General features: G+C 37.7%; 2 protein-coding genes across 2 annotated transcripts; one reads left to right on the top strand and one right to left on the bottom strand.

Annotated features, from left to right (window-relative positions):
* The first annotated feature begins 7,600 nt into the window (after positions 1 to 7,600).
* mrps18a (mitochondrial ribosomal protein S18A) lies at positions 7,601 to 10,067 on the top strand. The gene is made up of 6 exons (XM_030129108.1): positions 7,601 to 7,774; positions 8,096 to 8,127; positions 8,944 to 9,048; positions 9,133 to 9,256; positions 9,354 to 9,426; positions 9,525 to 10,067. The coding sequence occupies exons 1-6, from the start codon at positions 7,627 to 7,629 to the stop codon at positions 9,667 to 9,669; spliced, it is 627 nt and encodes a 208-aa protein (XP_029984968.1). The 5' UTR covers positions 7,601 to 7,626; the 3' UTR covers positions 9,670 to 10,067.
* Positions 10,068 to 10,159: 92 nt separating this feature from the next.
* Positions 10,160 to 16,493, bottom strand: rsph9 (radial spoke head component 9). Its single transcript, XM_030129107.1, has 5 exons — positions 16,146 to 16,493; positions 15,883 to 16,054; positions 14,576 to 14,705; positions 12,848 to 12,994; positions 10,160 to 10,449 (listed from the first exon to the last, which is right to left on the bottom strand). Exons 1-5 carry the CDS (start codon positions 16,370 to 16,372, stop codon positions 10,289 to 10,291), a joined length of 837 nt encoding a protein of 278 aa, XP_029984967.1. The 5' UTR covers positions 16,373 to 16,493; the 3' UTR covers positions 10,160 to 10,288.

Genomic DNA, 16,493 nt, shown 5'->3' with positions numbered 1-16,493 from the left:
GATCAGTGTGGTATTTTTTCCTTGAAAAACCTGATGTATACAATTAGATACATGCAATACATGGATAATCCACCGGGGGGGAGGAATTCGTTCACCAGAAGCCTTTCCAGTGACATTACAAGATTGTCATTAATGAGGAAGGAGGCAGAACTTTGCCAATTTTAAAAAGGAATTACCAATTTGTTAGATATGTTTGTGTTATATTATGTTTTTGTTTTTTCAAAAATAATGATATTTGAGACCAGATGTATCAAATATGATTAAAAAAAAAAATTCAACTCATACATGGAAATTGATATCTGAAAAAAAAAATGTTTTGGTTCTTCAGAAGGACCAATAAACTTCAAAGAAGTTTCAAAGAACTGGAATTTTCTGTCAGTAATTTAATGGTTCAGGCTTGAAACAGTTAATTTGTTACGTCTATAATTAGTTATGTCATGACATTTGCACATATAAGGTCAAGACTTCCGACAAACATTTCTCTGAATACACCATAATTTTTTTGTCAGCAGCAATGGTTGTAGTACATACTGAAAATATGTCCAAACTTCAAGCCGATTACTTAAAATGTTCAGTTGTTGGTTGAGCGGGACAGAGCAGCACAGTCAACAACCTGGAGGGGGTGGGGCCTGAAGTGGCTCATTTGCATTTAAAGGACCAGCGCTCAAAATAACCTTTCTGGTGTCACAAGTGTTTGCTCCTGGAGGTTTCTGTTGGGTTTCTGTAAATTGGCTTAGAGTCTGGTTTTGACCAACTCTATATATAAAGTGTCATGAGATCTGAGTTGTGATCTGGCGCAATATAAATAAAATTTGATTGACTGAGTGATTTGATTGGGTTTCCCCTGTAAGTCGCCTTGGAAAAAAGCGTCTGCCAAATGCATAAATGTAAATGCAAAATGGTGTCATTAGTCAGAAATAGGGTTGAAGATGGACCTGTGGAGTTGAATTAATGAAAAATTCAGACCCAAGCATAGCATTTACAGTTTATGTAGACCCAAGGGAAAGGTTTTAAAATGCATAATTCCATATAAAAAAGTAAAATATCACTCCTTTAAAGAGGCAGTATGAAGTCTTCCCACTTTCAATTATTAAAAATTCCATTATAAGCATATAATTATAATTAGAGTGTTGAGAATGAAGATCCTTGAAGTGGTGCCAAAATTTGTAAACAACGGTTATTATACTTTATTCAGGGAGTGATACAGTCTGTGGATCCATAGCATTAATTCATTGGTAGTTTCGGTCATCATAAATGTTTTCTGTGAGTATTGTATTATACAGTATTGGTGTGCCTTAGCAGTTTTGACTTATTATTATTCATCATTTGTTTTTGTCTTTCCTATAATCTGGAGGGGATGTGTGCCAGGGGAGGGGGGTTTGTTCCGTATGTAGTTTGTCTGTTTGTTTGACTTTTGGATCAAACAATGAAACTGTGTTCTTTGTTTTTATATGTGAAAAAAAAAACTCAATAAACAGAATGATAAAAAAAAAAAAGAAAAGAAAAGTAAAAATAAATGTTTTCTGGTGTGTGACTTCCCCGTGAAGTTGAGAGTTTGCAATATCAGCACTACATATAACCCATTTAAGACATAAAAAATTACAATAATAACTGTGAGATAAAAAAAAAAACCCATAATTCTCTCTGTTGCAGAGCTAGTAAAAATCATGGGAAGGCTAAAATGTGACTCAAATGTGACATGAAATCAGTGCAAAGAAAAATGGTGGCATACACAGATATATCTCTAATAAGAGGTTATCAGTCAATGAAGGACTGTAATCATAGTTTATGATTCAGAATTTCCCTACTCTGAAACATGTGACCCTGTTTAGCAAACAACTGTATGCCTCTATTAAATGTTACTATTAGTTGTAAATGGAAAGAATGAAAACATGTCGGTGGACTTTCATTTAATAAAAAAAGGTGACTCTTGGGGAAAAGAAAAAAAAAAAAAAGGTAGCTCCTCTTTCATTACAGCTCTTAGTCTTGTGTTTGCCAGCGATGGAATTTTACTGAAGAGTTTGCCTTGTGTTTGACTTCCCAGTCCTTATACATAATGGGTGAATGGGAGATGGAAGGACTTCAGGTTTGCTCCTTTTCAGCGTCCCCTCTTTTGTTGCATCATGTCTCTTTCTGCCAGTGAATGTCTACTAATTAAGCCTGATGCATAAAGAGTGAAGAAACTCTTGACTGATTGCCGTTCACTGTACTGCTTCTTCTCACCATGGCAAGGCAGACCGGACACACACGCACACACATACACAAAGTAGGGTTTTTACATTCTCATTCAGGGGATAAGATGTATTGGACACAGTGTTAAAATTCAACAATAAGAAGGTAGTAAAAATAGGGAAAAAAGGAGGACTCAAGTTGTTTCCATGAATGACCCCCAACTGGGAAATAAAGTTTGCAAGGGACAAAGATCATGTACTCATCAAGGGAGCCCACGTAACATGTCTAGTTAGTGGAAAAGGGGGGTGTCTAATGTCTGGAGAGCATTTGTGGAATGGAATCAATTATTTTGACTGCACTATCAGTATCTAAATGATGATATAAATGTATTTGTGTTCAGTTCAGTGTGTTTTATTATTTAACCCTCAATGTCTCGCTGTCTGCAGAAAGGTGCCTGAACACCATCAGTCAAGAAAATCTGCACCTGACAATCACCACTGCCCCCTGCTGGGCTCCACCCGTCTAAAACTCACAACACAGGCTCAGACTATGTTCTTTATTTACCGTACAATACATTCGCCATGTTTTAGTCATTGCAGGAGTCAGAGAAAAGGCGAAAAGGCTAATGAGGGTAAAGAAAGTGCTGCGGTGAACTTCGTGACACCAGAGTACTTTACAACCCAGGTGTGGTTCACATAAAGGAAAGGTTCAAACCTGCAAGATATGTGCACTTCTCACTTTCTCTGTTCTGTGGGAAAACAGATGACCTTTTGACGAACCATGTGTTACTGTTCACTGGAGATTTCAGCATAAAACGTAACAGAGCAGTCTTATTTTAACAAAATGTCAACTTCTGAAAATCCTGCAAATCTCATTGTCTGCTGAAGCTTTGGCAGAGCAGGTAAATGAGCTTATAGATTCAGCTGAAACAAACAGCAACGCAAGGGCATGTGACGTACGCATGTTTGCTGATAACAAGTGTAACGTCATAGAAAACCATCTGATTTTGCAACAGAGTTTGACGTGGATTTCTCTGACTCACAAAGAAGGAAAGTAAGACACAGTTTGAGACAAAAGATAAGTAAGTCTGTGAAGAAATACGCGGTGAAGAGGTATGCACGATACTTTACAGCCCAGAGTGATGTGAGATGTTTCATCCAAGAAGTGACGTCAAGTCAGACAGAGCTTGGTCACATATAAGTGTTTGCAAATCTTGGATCATGAACCTGAGCAGACAGTCACACACATATTTTGAGCCAGACATGAAACAGGAAAAAAAACATAAGTAGCTCCATAAAAAAAAGTGACAGTTCCGTTAACAGAGACGGTAACTTCATAAGTCTTCACATGGCTACCTGTAGACAGCCCTTTAGTGCAGAAAAAAGAAAAAGTGAACTGAGTTGACTTGAAACCATCTGGTCTATGTGAATGCCGCTGCAGGCGCCATGGCAACTTCCACATGGAGGAAGTTAAGCGGGGTAACCATGGTGGGAAACTCAACTGGGCTGTGCTGCACAAATCATCTCAGCATGAGACAGACCTTTATCATGTTAAAACATCCTTCAGAACATGCAAGAATCAATTGGTTGCATTTTTTTTTCAGAGTTGCTCCTGCAGGTGAAACACTTTTATTGAGAACATATGTAGGGATGGAGGAAAACTGAAGACAGAAACACTGATGTGCTACAGAGGCAGACTTCTAATGTGTAGTAGAGGTATTTTTTTTCCTTGTGGCTGAACTGGCTTCCTTGTTGCTATCCACTGGGGGTGACCCTTTAAAAGGTCAGGCAAACACAACTCAGCCTGAGGAGACTGGACCTCAGGAGGCACAGCACCAGTTCCAAACTAAAACAAAAACAGCATCCTAGTGGGCAGAAAAATGCAAAGGGAGAGTACAAAATGTTTTCAAACATCTGAAGAGGGCCACTCAGGAGCCAAGGAGCTATTGTATCACAGGCAATGCAACCTGCATGAAAATTGAACGGACTCAGAGGGCTGCCCGTCATCCATAAAGCACATATGTAAGAAAGACAGATTCATGGGAGGATGTGTTTGAGGTTCTGTGTGTGTGTGTATACGTGAGAGAGAGCGAGTAAGAGCGGTACAAGGATAGAAGCCGACACTCTCGACGAGCCAAGCAGAGGAAAAATGGGGATAAGAGCCTCTTCAAAGAGCAGTGAATTTGTTAAAGAAGCCAGTGCCATTTAGCACGTACGCCCCGCTCACCCAAATAAGTATGGGGAGGGTAGTGAGTGAGAAGGCAGAAAAAAAATTGAAAAGGTGGGGGGTTGGCTCGTTGATACTTTTATGGATAAAGAGAAGCTTTACCCAACATCAAATGAGCAGGAGAAAGATCATGAACGAACCTCGAACCTCGGCTCCTCTGCCTGGTTGATGAAACTTGCGTGTCTCTTTCCACCTGTCAAGTTTTGCAAGCTTATTTCTTCTCACCTCATTTTGCCAGCAGTGGGGGCTTTTAACCAAACTCATTCCCTTGAAATAGGCTAATTGTGTTCAGTTGACTTCCTTGGATGCAACAGCCCTTACAAGTTAATCACCCAGGAAAGCCTCTTAGTGACAGCTACGCCTTAATTGCATACCAGACTGTGCCCATCAATTTGGATGGCAGCAAATCCAGACATTCCATCTGCATGGGAATGAGATATTCTGTCGAAAACAATTGACTCTCAGGGAGAAAAATCTTTATCTAAGGAAACATACAGCACAGAAATGTACCAATCATTTAGATTAAAGCTACCACTTTAATTTCAACAGATCGGATCCCACGGATTTGCTGCTGTGACCCCCCTCACAGGTCTTTTTGTGCTCAGGCCCTTCAGCACAGGCTATCACCAGGGGCCCTTCAGTGTTCAGCAGAACATGAAGGGCAAAACAAACTGACCAGTGTGACAATAAAAGGGGAATGCAGTGGGGTGGGTTAGATTTGTTTTTGTGTGATGTGACCGTGCCCACTCATCTTTGCTTCTTCAGTCTTAGCTCATCTGGTTGCTCCATGCTGCGTTTTAGCAGTTTATTCAGGGAAGCGGGTGAAAATGCTAACCTTTTCCACACAGCAATAACTTCCCACCATGACATCGAACCAACATTGCCTCAGTGTCCCTCAGCGCTCGCTGTGAAAATGTCAGACGAGTTCTTTTCATCTGAGGGAAATCCTATCTGATTTACTCTCCCCCTTCTTCCTCAGCTGAGGCGCCTGTTTGTACAGGGCCATGTTTCATTTGAATATCAAAGCCTGTGAGAAGGTGGCCAGACACTTTAAACACCATTTTTTGGGTTTCACTCAAGGAATGGGACTGCTTAAGTGTCCTTGACGATGGAACCTGATCACTGAGACAATGCATTCTTTGTGGTGGCAGGGTGACGGTAATTTCTGTCTGTGTGCTCCCAGTTCAATGGATGAGATGATCACAGACATAACCATTTGCATCTGAGTGCACAACTCTTTTAGCTCGCACACAGATGATGGAGTTTGAGAAATAGTTCACATGTTTTGGGTATGAACCTAAGTAACCAATCATATCTCAGGAACATGGTGAACATGCTCCTGAGATATGAACATGTTCACCATCAAGTTAAATGTGAAAAGACACTCCCAGATGTATCTGATGGGAACCTTGTGGCTATTTCTGGACCCAAATAACTTTGTACTTCTGACACAAAATCACCGACTAATAAATATGTGAGGAATCATTATTTTAAAGATTACAAGAACAAGTTTATCATCTCTTGTTTGTCATGTTTAAGCTGTTGCAAAACTGTCATCTTCACTTTGAGTGGAGATCAGTGACAAAGATCAGAGAAAAAATCCTTCATCCCATTTAATTTTGCTCAAAATAAATGTCCCAGATGTGAACTGTTTCACCCCGTGCTATCTTTTAAATCAAAAGTAGTTCTCCCAAAATAATCAATGTACAGATAGATGCCAAAAATACTTCATGAATGTGTCAGATTTCTGTCACCACTTTGTCTTTTGTAGTGTTATTTAGATTTTTCTAGGATGATGAGTTCATAAATCAGTGAAAACTGCATCTCACTAAAGAAAGCATTTAAAGTTAATGTTGTAATAAAGTTGGACATTTAAGCTTTCAGATCTACTGATTTATTGCATTCATGCAGCTTTCTTTTTTATTGGTTTTATGTGCACAATAAACAAGCAAGAAAATAAATAAAGTGCCATATAAATTATTAGTGTTATTATTTTTTTTAAGTTGAATTTTATTTATGTATCAAAGAAAATTGTCAGAAACAACTTGATTTATGCAAGTTTTTTTTTTTTTTAATTTAACCATGTGACTGGTTTTATTTTTAGTACACATTAAAATGCTAATCAATTAATACAGTGCCAAATACAATAACTATGTTGTTTTCATGCTGTTTTCTTTGAAAAGGCCATATTTATGAGGCCTATCCTGAACCTGTCAATTTGCTCATGTTGTTCAGTCAGTTTATTCACTTACTGTAAGGAATGCCTTCTGTAAGCTGATTCCATCTTTTAGCCTCCCTGCTTTCCAAATCCAAACAGATGAACTTGTGAGATAGATCCTGCAAAATAGCAAACAGCATAACAACTGGATAATGGCATAGTGTGTTCTCACGATAACACTAGATGAGACATCAAACTCTTTATCTGGTCTGAGTTTGTTTATCTGGGCACAAACAATCTACCTGTATCTTTTGGTTTCTGCAACAAAAGTTTGGCATGTTCCTACACTCCAGATGCCTGTCATAGCTACAGTGCTTCCATGTGATGAACCCGACATGAAGAGAGGAATCTGTGACTCAAACTCTTTAACACAGGTATGAAACCATATATCTGGGATGGAAGAATACTGCAGTCGTTCATATGGTTGGATTTCTTTTACTTTGCATTGGCATGTTATGTTCACAAATCTGACAAGAAGTACAGAGCAGAACTGGTTATTGTTTTTAGACTGAAATTCCCTTGGACTTGAAAGTATTCTGGCTCGATCTGACTGCTATTGTTATTTTGTCTTGTATAATTGTATTTTATTTGACCTCTGTGCCTTTTCAGCATGTTGTCTGCATTGCTTAATCCCTTGTGTTTAATTTTGTTTTGTAAGTAATTGCAGATTCATTAGATTTAAATATTGGCTTATGAAGTGTTATCCTTAGAGGCAAAGACTTGTGTACTTAGTCATGAATCAATTCTAGGGTTTTGAAAATGGAATTTACTTTTGGCTATGTCAGGTTTTTAAAGTCAGAATTTATAATTACTCATTTATAAACTCTCAAGTTGGTCACAGACGCACAAGAAGGCAATTTAAGATGATTTGTGAGATCTGCCTTGTGTTGGGAATTGCTCTGCACCAAAGACTTAGTGACATGTCTTTACCAAGGGTGTCGCTGTTTTCAGCTTGTTTTGCATTCTCGCGAGATTACCACACAGGAAGTAACGAAGGTCAAAAATTAGACATGGCGGCCCGCTGTATGTTGAGGTCTGTGTGGACCTCGTTTTCGAGTTTAACATTGGGTCCTAGTGCCTCTAACTTTTGTAGTCTGCAGAGGATAAATGTTCCCCAGCTTTCGGCTTTAACCATACAGAGCAGAGGGATCCGTCAAGGTAAGACTTTTCCGAAAACTTGACGATTTTAGCTGCTAACGTTAGGTCATGTAGCTAAGTTAGCATGGACGGAGCCACACTAGATAGCGAAAAGTCATGCAAGTAAATGATAAACGTACAGATTTTAGCAACTCCGAACAACTTTGTGTGCTATTACTGTAAAAAAAGCAATGCATCTCTGTCTGTTAACGATAACTTATTACTAAGTCTCTTTGCGCTATAATATTTTAATCTGATTGTCAAAGATTAGCAATAAAAGCTGTAGCTGCATCATTTATGTCACTGATGAAAGACCTGATTTTACTCATTTCTGTTTTACAGTGGTGGAGAAGCGAGAGGGTAACACTATCACTGTAAGTACAAACAGGATTCCCTATATTCAGAGTGGTGATGAATGTGTGAATGTTGATTTAGGTGTGAGATGTTCAAGATTTGGTGGCTTTGTGTGATAAGCATTCATTTTTTCCACTCATTCAATATACCAACATGGACAAACCATTATTTCACATTTTATGTTCATGTAATACTAAGGAAATAATCTGCTTTTAAATTGAATGTTTATGAATCAGCAGCATTTGGTATGTATTATTTGTGTAGTACCAGCAAAGTTTCAAGGACTAAGAAGCCATTATTATGTATTTATCTGTTTTTAACCCTCTTATTAATTATATGTTTACCTATTAAATTTAATTAAATGCTCCTGGTGTAGATGACTTTTATCTGTGCATATGACATTAAAGTTTGACTGTAAAATCAAGGACAATAAATATTTAACTGCACTAAATAGCTAATTATTAAATAAAAACTTAGGTGTCATAAGGGATAGGGGTATCTGCATGTAAAATCTAATAACAGTTACTCCTCTGGAACAGAGACATACTACAAAGTGCACCTCTGTAGGGCAGTTTAATGTGTATGAAGTGCAGTTCAGTATAATCCAACAATAAATATAATTACAGTGTTGTAGATAGATTTAAGATGGCACTCCTAATAGCAGCACATGTGAGATGACGCTCCTCTAAAACCAACAAACCACACAATGCATGATGTAAAATGACTTTATTCCTACACATGTACATTTTCACATCAGTAATAAAATGCTATACTTGCCATACCAACATAAGTTTCACCATAGCACTGTACTAAGTAGAATAATGTTTGTCTGTCAGATTGAAGGCAAGACAGTGGAAACTCCAGCAGCACCTGAGCCTCCAAACCCTGCAGCCAAGTGCCCTATCTACAGATGGAACTTGCAACACAAATACAACTATACGGTGAATATGTGACCAAGCAGGAAGTTATTGAAAATGACCTGTAAAGTTAATTTTTTTGGTCTAATGCACTCTTATTCCCTTCAGGATGTCTTGTTGCTCAGTCAGTTCATCAGGTCAGATGGAGGGATGTTGCCCCGGAGAATCACTGGTCTCTGTGCAGAAGAACATCGCAAGATTGCTATTTGTGTTCAGATGGCACACAGAGCTGGTGTGATATTTCCTGACTCGTGTTGTCCTCCTTTATATCACCATCCCCACTAATTTCACAGTCTTAAAATAAATACATACTCTGTTCTGTTTCCAAGGTCTGCTCCCTGACCACAGACCCAAACTTCCAGAGGGACATGTCCCAAAGACACCCAAACCCAAGCTCAACAGGTATGTGTGTGTCTGTATCTCCCTCTGCTGTCTAATGGTTGTCAGTGTGATTGGCAGTTTTAAGTCAAATTAGTAATAACACTGTGTTTGTTGTACAGATACCTGACACGGTGGTCTGTCAAGTCTGTGAAACCCATCTATAAACCCGGGCTGAAGTGGTGTAAGAAGCGCATGGATGTTGGCCACCCGGCACTGAAGGACAATGTGCGATACTCTGTCAAACCACTTTACATGAAACACTAGTGGCTAAAGGCCCAACCAATGAGAAGAAGAGGCTGTGGAGCCATTCTGCTGGGATACAATTCTTAGTGGATTTTCACCTAAGCCAATCTTTCAAATACATGCATCTGGATTTACACTGACTTTTGTTATACTGCCCTGGGAAAAGAGCTAAGAGCTTTATCCATCTGTATTTATTTTACCTTTTGTTTATGAAGCTGCGTCATGTTTGTAATGGATCATGCTCAGCCCCACCCACAGTCATCTATTTTGTGTCTGTTGGCTTTCAGAAAGCCCTTGAAGTGAACTCACTGACAAGTTAATGTGAACAACTGGGTCAGTATTACACTTTCAAAGTAGGTGGTATGTTGACTCTGTATACTCAAGGCAACACAGATGTGCAAATAAAATGTGTCCATTTACTCGGCCTCTCAACATGTGTTTACTGCATTGAAGTAGCTTTTGTGCATGTGAACGAGAAGGAAAAAAGTTTGTATTTATATACTTTATTTCACAATTACGCAAACTTAAATCTCAAAACACTGTGCATAGAGTAAATTACAGTTTTTAGAGCTGATATTTAAAAAAAAAAAAAAAAAGCCACGAGAAAATGACATCTTGAACTAAGTTTAAGTTGTTTTGTTTATAGCATGAAGGGAAGGTCGAGATTCTTTGTCCCGTCACCAATGTAGATGTATCCATGCTGCGGCGTCATTGGCACGTGGTAGAAGGTCAGGCCGAGCCACAAGAGGCTGCGAATCACACACACTTTGCTGGCACACTCGAACTGAAGGCTCCATGATCCTACACACAAACACAGAAGAGTCTTGTTAGTCTAATCATGTGAAACTATAAGTTCCATTTATCTAAGGATGAAGCCAGCTCCTAATCCATAGACTTTAGTCTCTGCTTCCATATTAGGCCAGCCCTGCTTTACACAGCTGTCTTCTGCTGGCTTTAATCTAAGCCAAGGAGCAAAAAATTTCATGCAGGATGCAGCCATGTCATGTTGCTTTAGCTGACAGCGTTGTAATCGTTGGGAATCATTCAACCCAGACTATTCCTACAATAAATTGTTAGGTTTTTACTTTAGATGTCAACAGTCCTATCTATTGGTCAATTTGGGTGTGACCATGAACCTAAGACCCATGGAAATGAGAACAAGAAGTCAGACCTGCCACAAACTGAATAAATTTAATTTGATGGATTTGTACACAGACAGGAGGGTATTCCATCAAGTTACTGCTTTGTTAGGCAAATTATGATTAAGAAAACCCAATTTCATAGCTCTGTCTGTATGTTGTGCAGTGGCAGTTTTAGGCGGATACATGTAAATTCATAAATCACTAGGTGGAAACAGTTTGCAGGATTTTTTGTGGAAGAGGGAAGGGGTGGAATGCGCAAGTAAGGATCTCAGAGGAAAGCACCTGTCTTTTGGTGGAGATAACATCATACCACGAGTTCCCCTGAGGCTCGTTTTCAAAATGTTAAACTCTTGTTTCTTTCAGCAAGAGAGAGAAGAGCTGCAGACAGGGAGGCATTGAGACAGCTGCGTACTGTCCGCTACAGCGATGACACTGCTGACAGCCGTATCAGCTCAGAGAACACACACAAACATATACAGTACACATGTGCAGCCCTCTTAAATCAAACCCCTGGTGCATGTTTGGTCATAGGCGCTACATATTTTTTCTTCCTCTCACACACATACAGTTTCCTCTGTTCACCACAGCCCTGAGGCACTGAGTTCTTCCAACACATGTGAGACTATTCCCAAAGCGGGAGCTAGAATTTCTACCTTCTGAAATTCCTACCAACATCGAATCTGAAAGACTTATCACCGTAATTATTTAATGCTTTCAACTAACAGTACAAGAATAAATTTAAGAAAAAAATATAAAATATTTCCTCAAATGGTACTTGTCTAAAAACAAACATGTAGGTACCTTTGTGTTTATCATCTGTAATAAAATGTTTTCTCTCTGAAAGTAACTTTCAAAAAGAGGTTATATCGTTAAGTCTATGGCAGTGGTTCCCAACCTGTTTTGACTTGTGACCCCATTTTAACATCACACATTTCTGGCGACCCCAAACATTCAAAACGGAGACTTTTTTTTTTTTTTTTTGCTAAAATTAATTTCTTTTTAATCATGTAATAATTTGCTATACTATGTTGTGAATAGATGTTAATTTTAGGTGACACTTAGTCTATATAATGTATATTATTATGGATGAAGGCAGAAAAGCCAGGTGTAGATTACTGCACAAAGTGAGAATTTTATTTTTCTTGGTCAGGATATGTACAGTCAGTCCAGCTTGGATTTACAAGGCTGATAATTAATACTGAACAAACAATAACTCAAACTATGAATTATGAAAGAGCTGCAGCATCTGAAACCGACCACAATGAACATTTGAAAGATAAACAGTACCACAGTGCTTCAGTTTCAGCTTCACAGTTTGTCTTTTAAGTAATGGGATTGTCTCTCTCAACTCACCATATATTTTTGACTAGTACGTTTTTGTTTTGTTTTTGTTTTTTGTTTTTTTTAATTACTAGATATTTCAGACGACCCCATTTGAATTCCAGGCGACCCCACGTGGGGTCCCGACCCCAAGGTTGAAAAACACTGGTCTATGGGAAGCTTAAAAAAAAATCACAAATGCTAAAACACTAGTGATTTAATGGCTTCAGTTTGGTTTTGACATCACTTGTTTCTTTTATTTCTCTTCCCAAGTACTGTAGTCTTGGAACATAGTCTCAGAAAAACTACTTCATGTGTAGGTTGGTTTGACATCAGAGGGTTTTTAGATTTATTTTACCAAAAAAGTCATGCCAAAACCAAAAGTTTCAGTTAAAATGATTTGGTTGGTTATTCGTCTTTGAAAAGACATCTGCTGACTCTCATTCAGTTAAATCTCCATTATGACTTGAAGTAAATCACACTTCATTTGGTTCTAATGTAGCATAATAGTTGGAACACCCTGACACGAATAACCTCACACTGTGGTTCTGGCACTGTATTATGCCTCTATATTAGATTTTCTTTACTTTTTTTTGCTTTCTCCAGCATTGACAAGAAAAAGAAAAAAAAAATGAAATCTGAGATGGTTGCTGGTGAACTACTGTATAACACAAGCACAAATGCAGTGTAATGTAGTAAAATTGTATTTATGTACTGTGCTGAGCCTGTTGTTTTACCTTTAGGGATGTCATCACTAAGTACATCCATGAAGTCAATGACTGGGTTCAGATCAGCCATCTCCAGGATCGATTTCTTCTTCAGATTCTTTGGTTCAGTGAAGTGGAGGAAATTGTTCAGCTTCAAGGTTTCTGAGTGAGAGAGTCCTGAGAAAGAATGGAAAAATGACAAGAAATCAAAGGCGGCAATTATGTAATATCACTGAAGTGATGTATTCATTCAGTCACTGTGGGCATTTAATTGTTTGTGTTGGGTCATGGGAGGATTGGAGCCTATCCCAGCTCACAGTGGGCAAAGGCAGTGTACACCCCGGATAAGTCGCCAGTTCATCAAAGGACTGACGTATTAACAGTTCACACCAAAGGGGCAATTTAGAGTGACTTCAGGATGTCTAATCTGTTATGGTGTGTGTTTTTTGCACTATGGGTGTACTCAGCAAGGTTATAATAGTTTTGGATTTTTCATTATAGTTTAGTTTTATTTAGTTTTGACCTTTTTCTCTCTAATTCAGTTAGTTTTAATTAGTTTTTTGAGCAGGTTTGATAGTTTTTATTAGTTTTCGTTATTTTCTAAATGCTTAGTTTTAGTATAGTTTTAGTTTTTTATATGTTTTCTCTTCTTCTCCGTCGTATTCAAATAAATCCCAGACAGGACTCTGCTGCTTTCTCCCAACTTTAGTCTCCATGTTTCCAGGTAGAGTGGGGACCAGAAGATGACTGTAAACCACAAGTGACCACAAGTGACGGACTGTGAAATATCATATGGTGCCACTAGCTAAAATTGCTTGAGAGAAATAAATCGATTTCATTTCAATCCGACTTTGACAAAGACGAAAACTAAGGGAATTTTATCCAGAATTTTTGTACGTTTTAGTTAGTTTTGTAAACACACAATACAATTTCAGTTAGTTATCATTTTTTTTCTTTTAAGTATAGCTTTTATTTATTTCAGTTAACGAAAATGTTTTTACAATTCTAGTTTTCGTCATTTCATTAGTTTTCGATAATAACCTTGGTACTCAGAGAAAACCTAAACAGGCAAGGGCAGAACGTGCACACTCCAAATCAATATATACCAATTAATATCTGCACAAATAATGAACAAGTGTGTTTCACTAGTAGCAAGACTTTACAAGTTGAAGTTATATGTGAAATATCAAAAAATGTCATGCCTTTATACCTGTATTTAAAATAATAACAAACACATTTCCTTAACTTAATGAAACACCTCACGGCCTTGCACATGCAGCAGCAAAATGATAATACTTCTCAATGAGATATACATTGATATGATATGGTATGTGATTATTGTTGAAATATATAATATTATAAGTTAAGCAGACTATCAATTAAATAGCTACTATGTGTAATATTCATCAGTTTACCTAATCTGTTTACTATCTGTTATTTACATTATTAGGACTCTAAACAGATGTTACTATATCATAAAGGAAGCCAAAGTTATGTTATGTTATGTTGTATAAATGTGAGATGGGGTTTTCTTCTTCCTACTCCTTTTTGAGTAATACATATTGAATTTATTTTGTTATTACTAGTGTACATGACAATCGTTATATTGTCTTGATCACCTCTATTTATTAATGTATTTGCTCTGATATTGATTCCTTGTACACATAAAAATGATTTGTTTTTTCTTCTGCTCAAAACAAATAAATGAAGAAAAAAAGAGAGAGACACAAGAACACAATATAGCACAGTAACATTTACCACCAAAGCTACGGTTCATCTGGACAAGTCCATGAGGAGTCCGGATGAAGGCACCACGTGGCACCACAGACACTTCCTTATCTATCTGATGAACTGTCACTGCCAGCCTCCGTTCCTCATTCACCTTAATCTGTAACAAAGTATATATATTTTTTTTACTTTTCTAAATTATATGACTGTGAAAACACCAGTAAAAGATCGTTTCAGATCTAACTTGCAATTTTCCTTGAATAAAATATTCAAGAAGAAAACAGACTCTGTACATGTGCTGCAACTTAAGATACAGACGCTTAAGGCACTGTGCAAAAGTCTCAGGTTTGTTGTTTCTGCATGGTTGAAATGAGCATACATACAGTCGAGGAAAAAATGATTAGACCACCCCTTGTTTTCTTCAATTTCTTGTTCATTTTAATGCCTGGTACAATGAAAGGTACATTTGTTAGGACATATATAATGATAACAAAAATAGCTCATAAGAGTCTAATTTCAGAGCTGATATCTAGTCATTTTCCATGTTTTCTTGATAATAACCAAAATCACTTCAGTTCTTACATTAATATCTATGGCATTGTACTGACAAAAACAGTGCTTTTAGGCATTCCATGTTTTCTGTCTGTTTTAGTCACATGATACACACAAGAGTTAGTACTTGATTGCATAACCATTGTTTTTGATGACTTTTTTCCACGACTGTATTTATTTATCCTTTAGTTTTCTTCAGATACAACAAGAAAACACATGGAATATGTGCACAGCCTTAAAAGATGCACAAAAATGGAACTAAATGGGTTGTAAAGGTTAATGTCACCCTTTAGTGTGATCGCTGCTACCACGACAAGAAGCACAAACAGAAACATCCGACACTTTGAAAGGAAATTAAATTCAACCTGGCATAAAACATGAGAAAATGAATGCACTAAATCTCATATTTTGTGAAAAAGGGTTATAGGCATGTCAAGTGCAAAGGGATTTCACATTAAATATTAACTCTTTCGTTTATAGCTGTTTTTCCCCTTAAACCTTTGTTTTTGAAGCTGTACATAATTCCCATATATCCACATTATATCTTTATACAGTAATGCACACGTGCGATCATTAGAACTTTACTAGAACAGCAAACCTCATGTTGACGTGTAGACTTTTGCATACCAGACCAAAAGTGGGACAGTAGTTTACAGCTCTCATGCCCTTCCTTTTATATTTATAATTCTAAGAAATAATTTAAATCTTTGCATTTTCTTAATGCAGATTAACTTTATTAATGGTATTTGTCATGCACAAATTTCCAACTAAACAGCATCACTTACCACGACCTCCTCCTCCTTTCCATCCTCATCTCCATCCCCTTCTCTGTGAGTCTCAACATGTTCATACACATATGAGGGATCACCTATGAATCGACCTTTAGCAGCTATGGACACTTCTTCAGTCATGGAGTCTGTGACAGAAGGGAGCAGGTACCAGTCCATGCAGTTGAAGCTGATGATAATATGGAAAATAATAGTAATGAGTGAACAAGCGAAAAGACACGGAGAGTACTGAGTTCATGATAAGTGAATAGAAGCACAACCTATACAGATATTTTCGATCCTTCATCTCATCTTCTCCTCTCCCTTGAGCGACAAAATAATCGTCCTTCAAACCTAATATTTTGCCCCAAAACAAGACTCGATTAAACTTGTAGTTTTTCTTAAGGATCACTAAGGATGTCTGCAGAGCTGTTTTTTTCTCAAGGTTTAAAGTATGTCCGCTTCCTGCAACCAGGTCCAAAGAATAGTACAACGAATCCGAGTCCATTGTTCATATAATAGACGGACGTAAAGTGGAGATATTTATCGTAAAGGTAAAAAAAAAAAAATGGTAATGGCAAAGTAGGGTTAGCGACTTGTTAGCTATAGCAACTATGTTAGCAGCTAAA

This window comes from Sphaeramia orbicularis, chromosome 24, assembly GCF_902148855.1.
Source record: "Sphaeramia orbicularis chromosome 24, fSphaOr1.1, whole genome shotgun sequence".
In the NCBI taxonomy this organism is placed as follows: domain Eukaryota; kingdom Metazoa; phylum Chordata; class Actinopteri; order Kurtiformes; family Apogonidae; genus Sphaeramia; species Sphaeramia orbicularis.
This window is presented reverse-complemented; position numbering and strand designations above follow the sequence as displayed.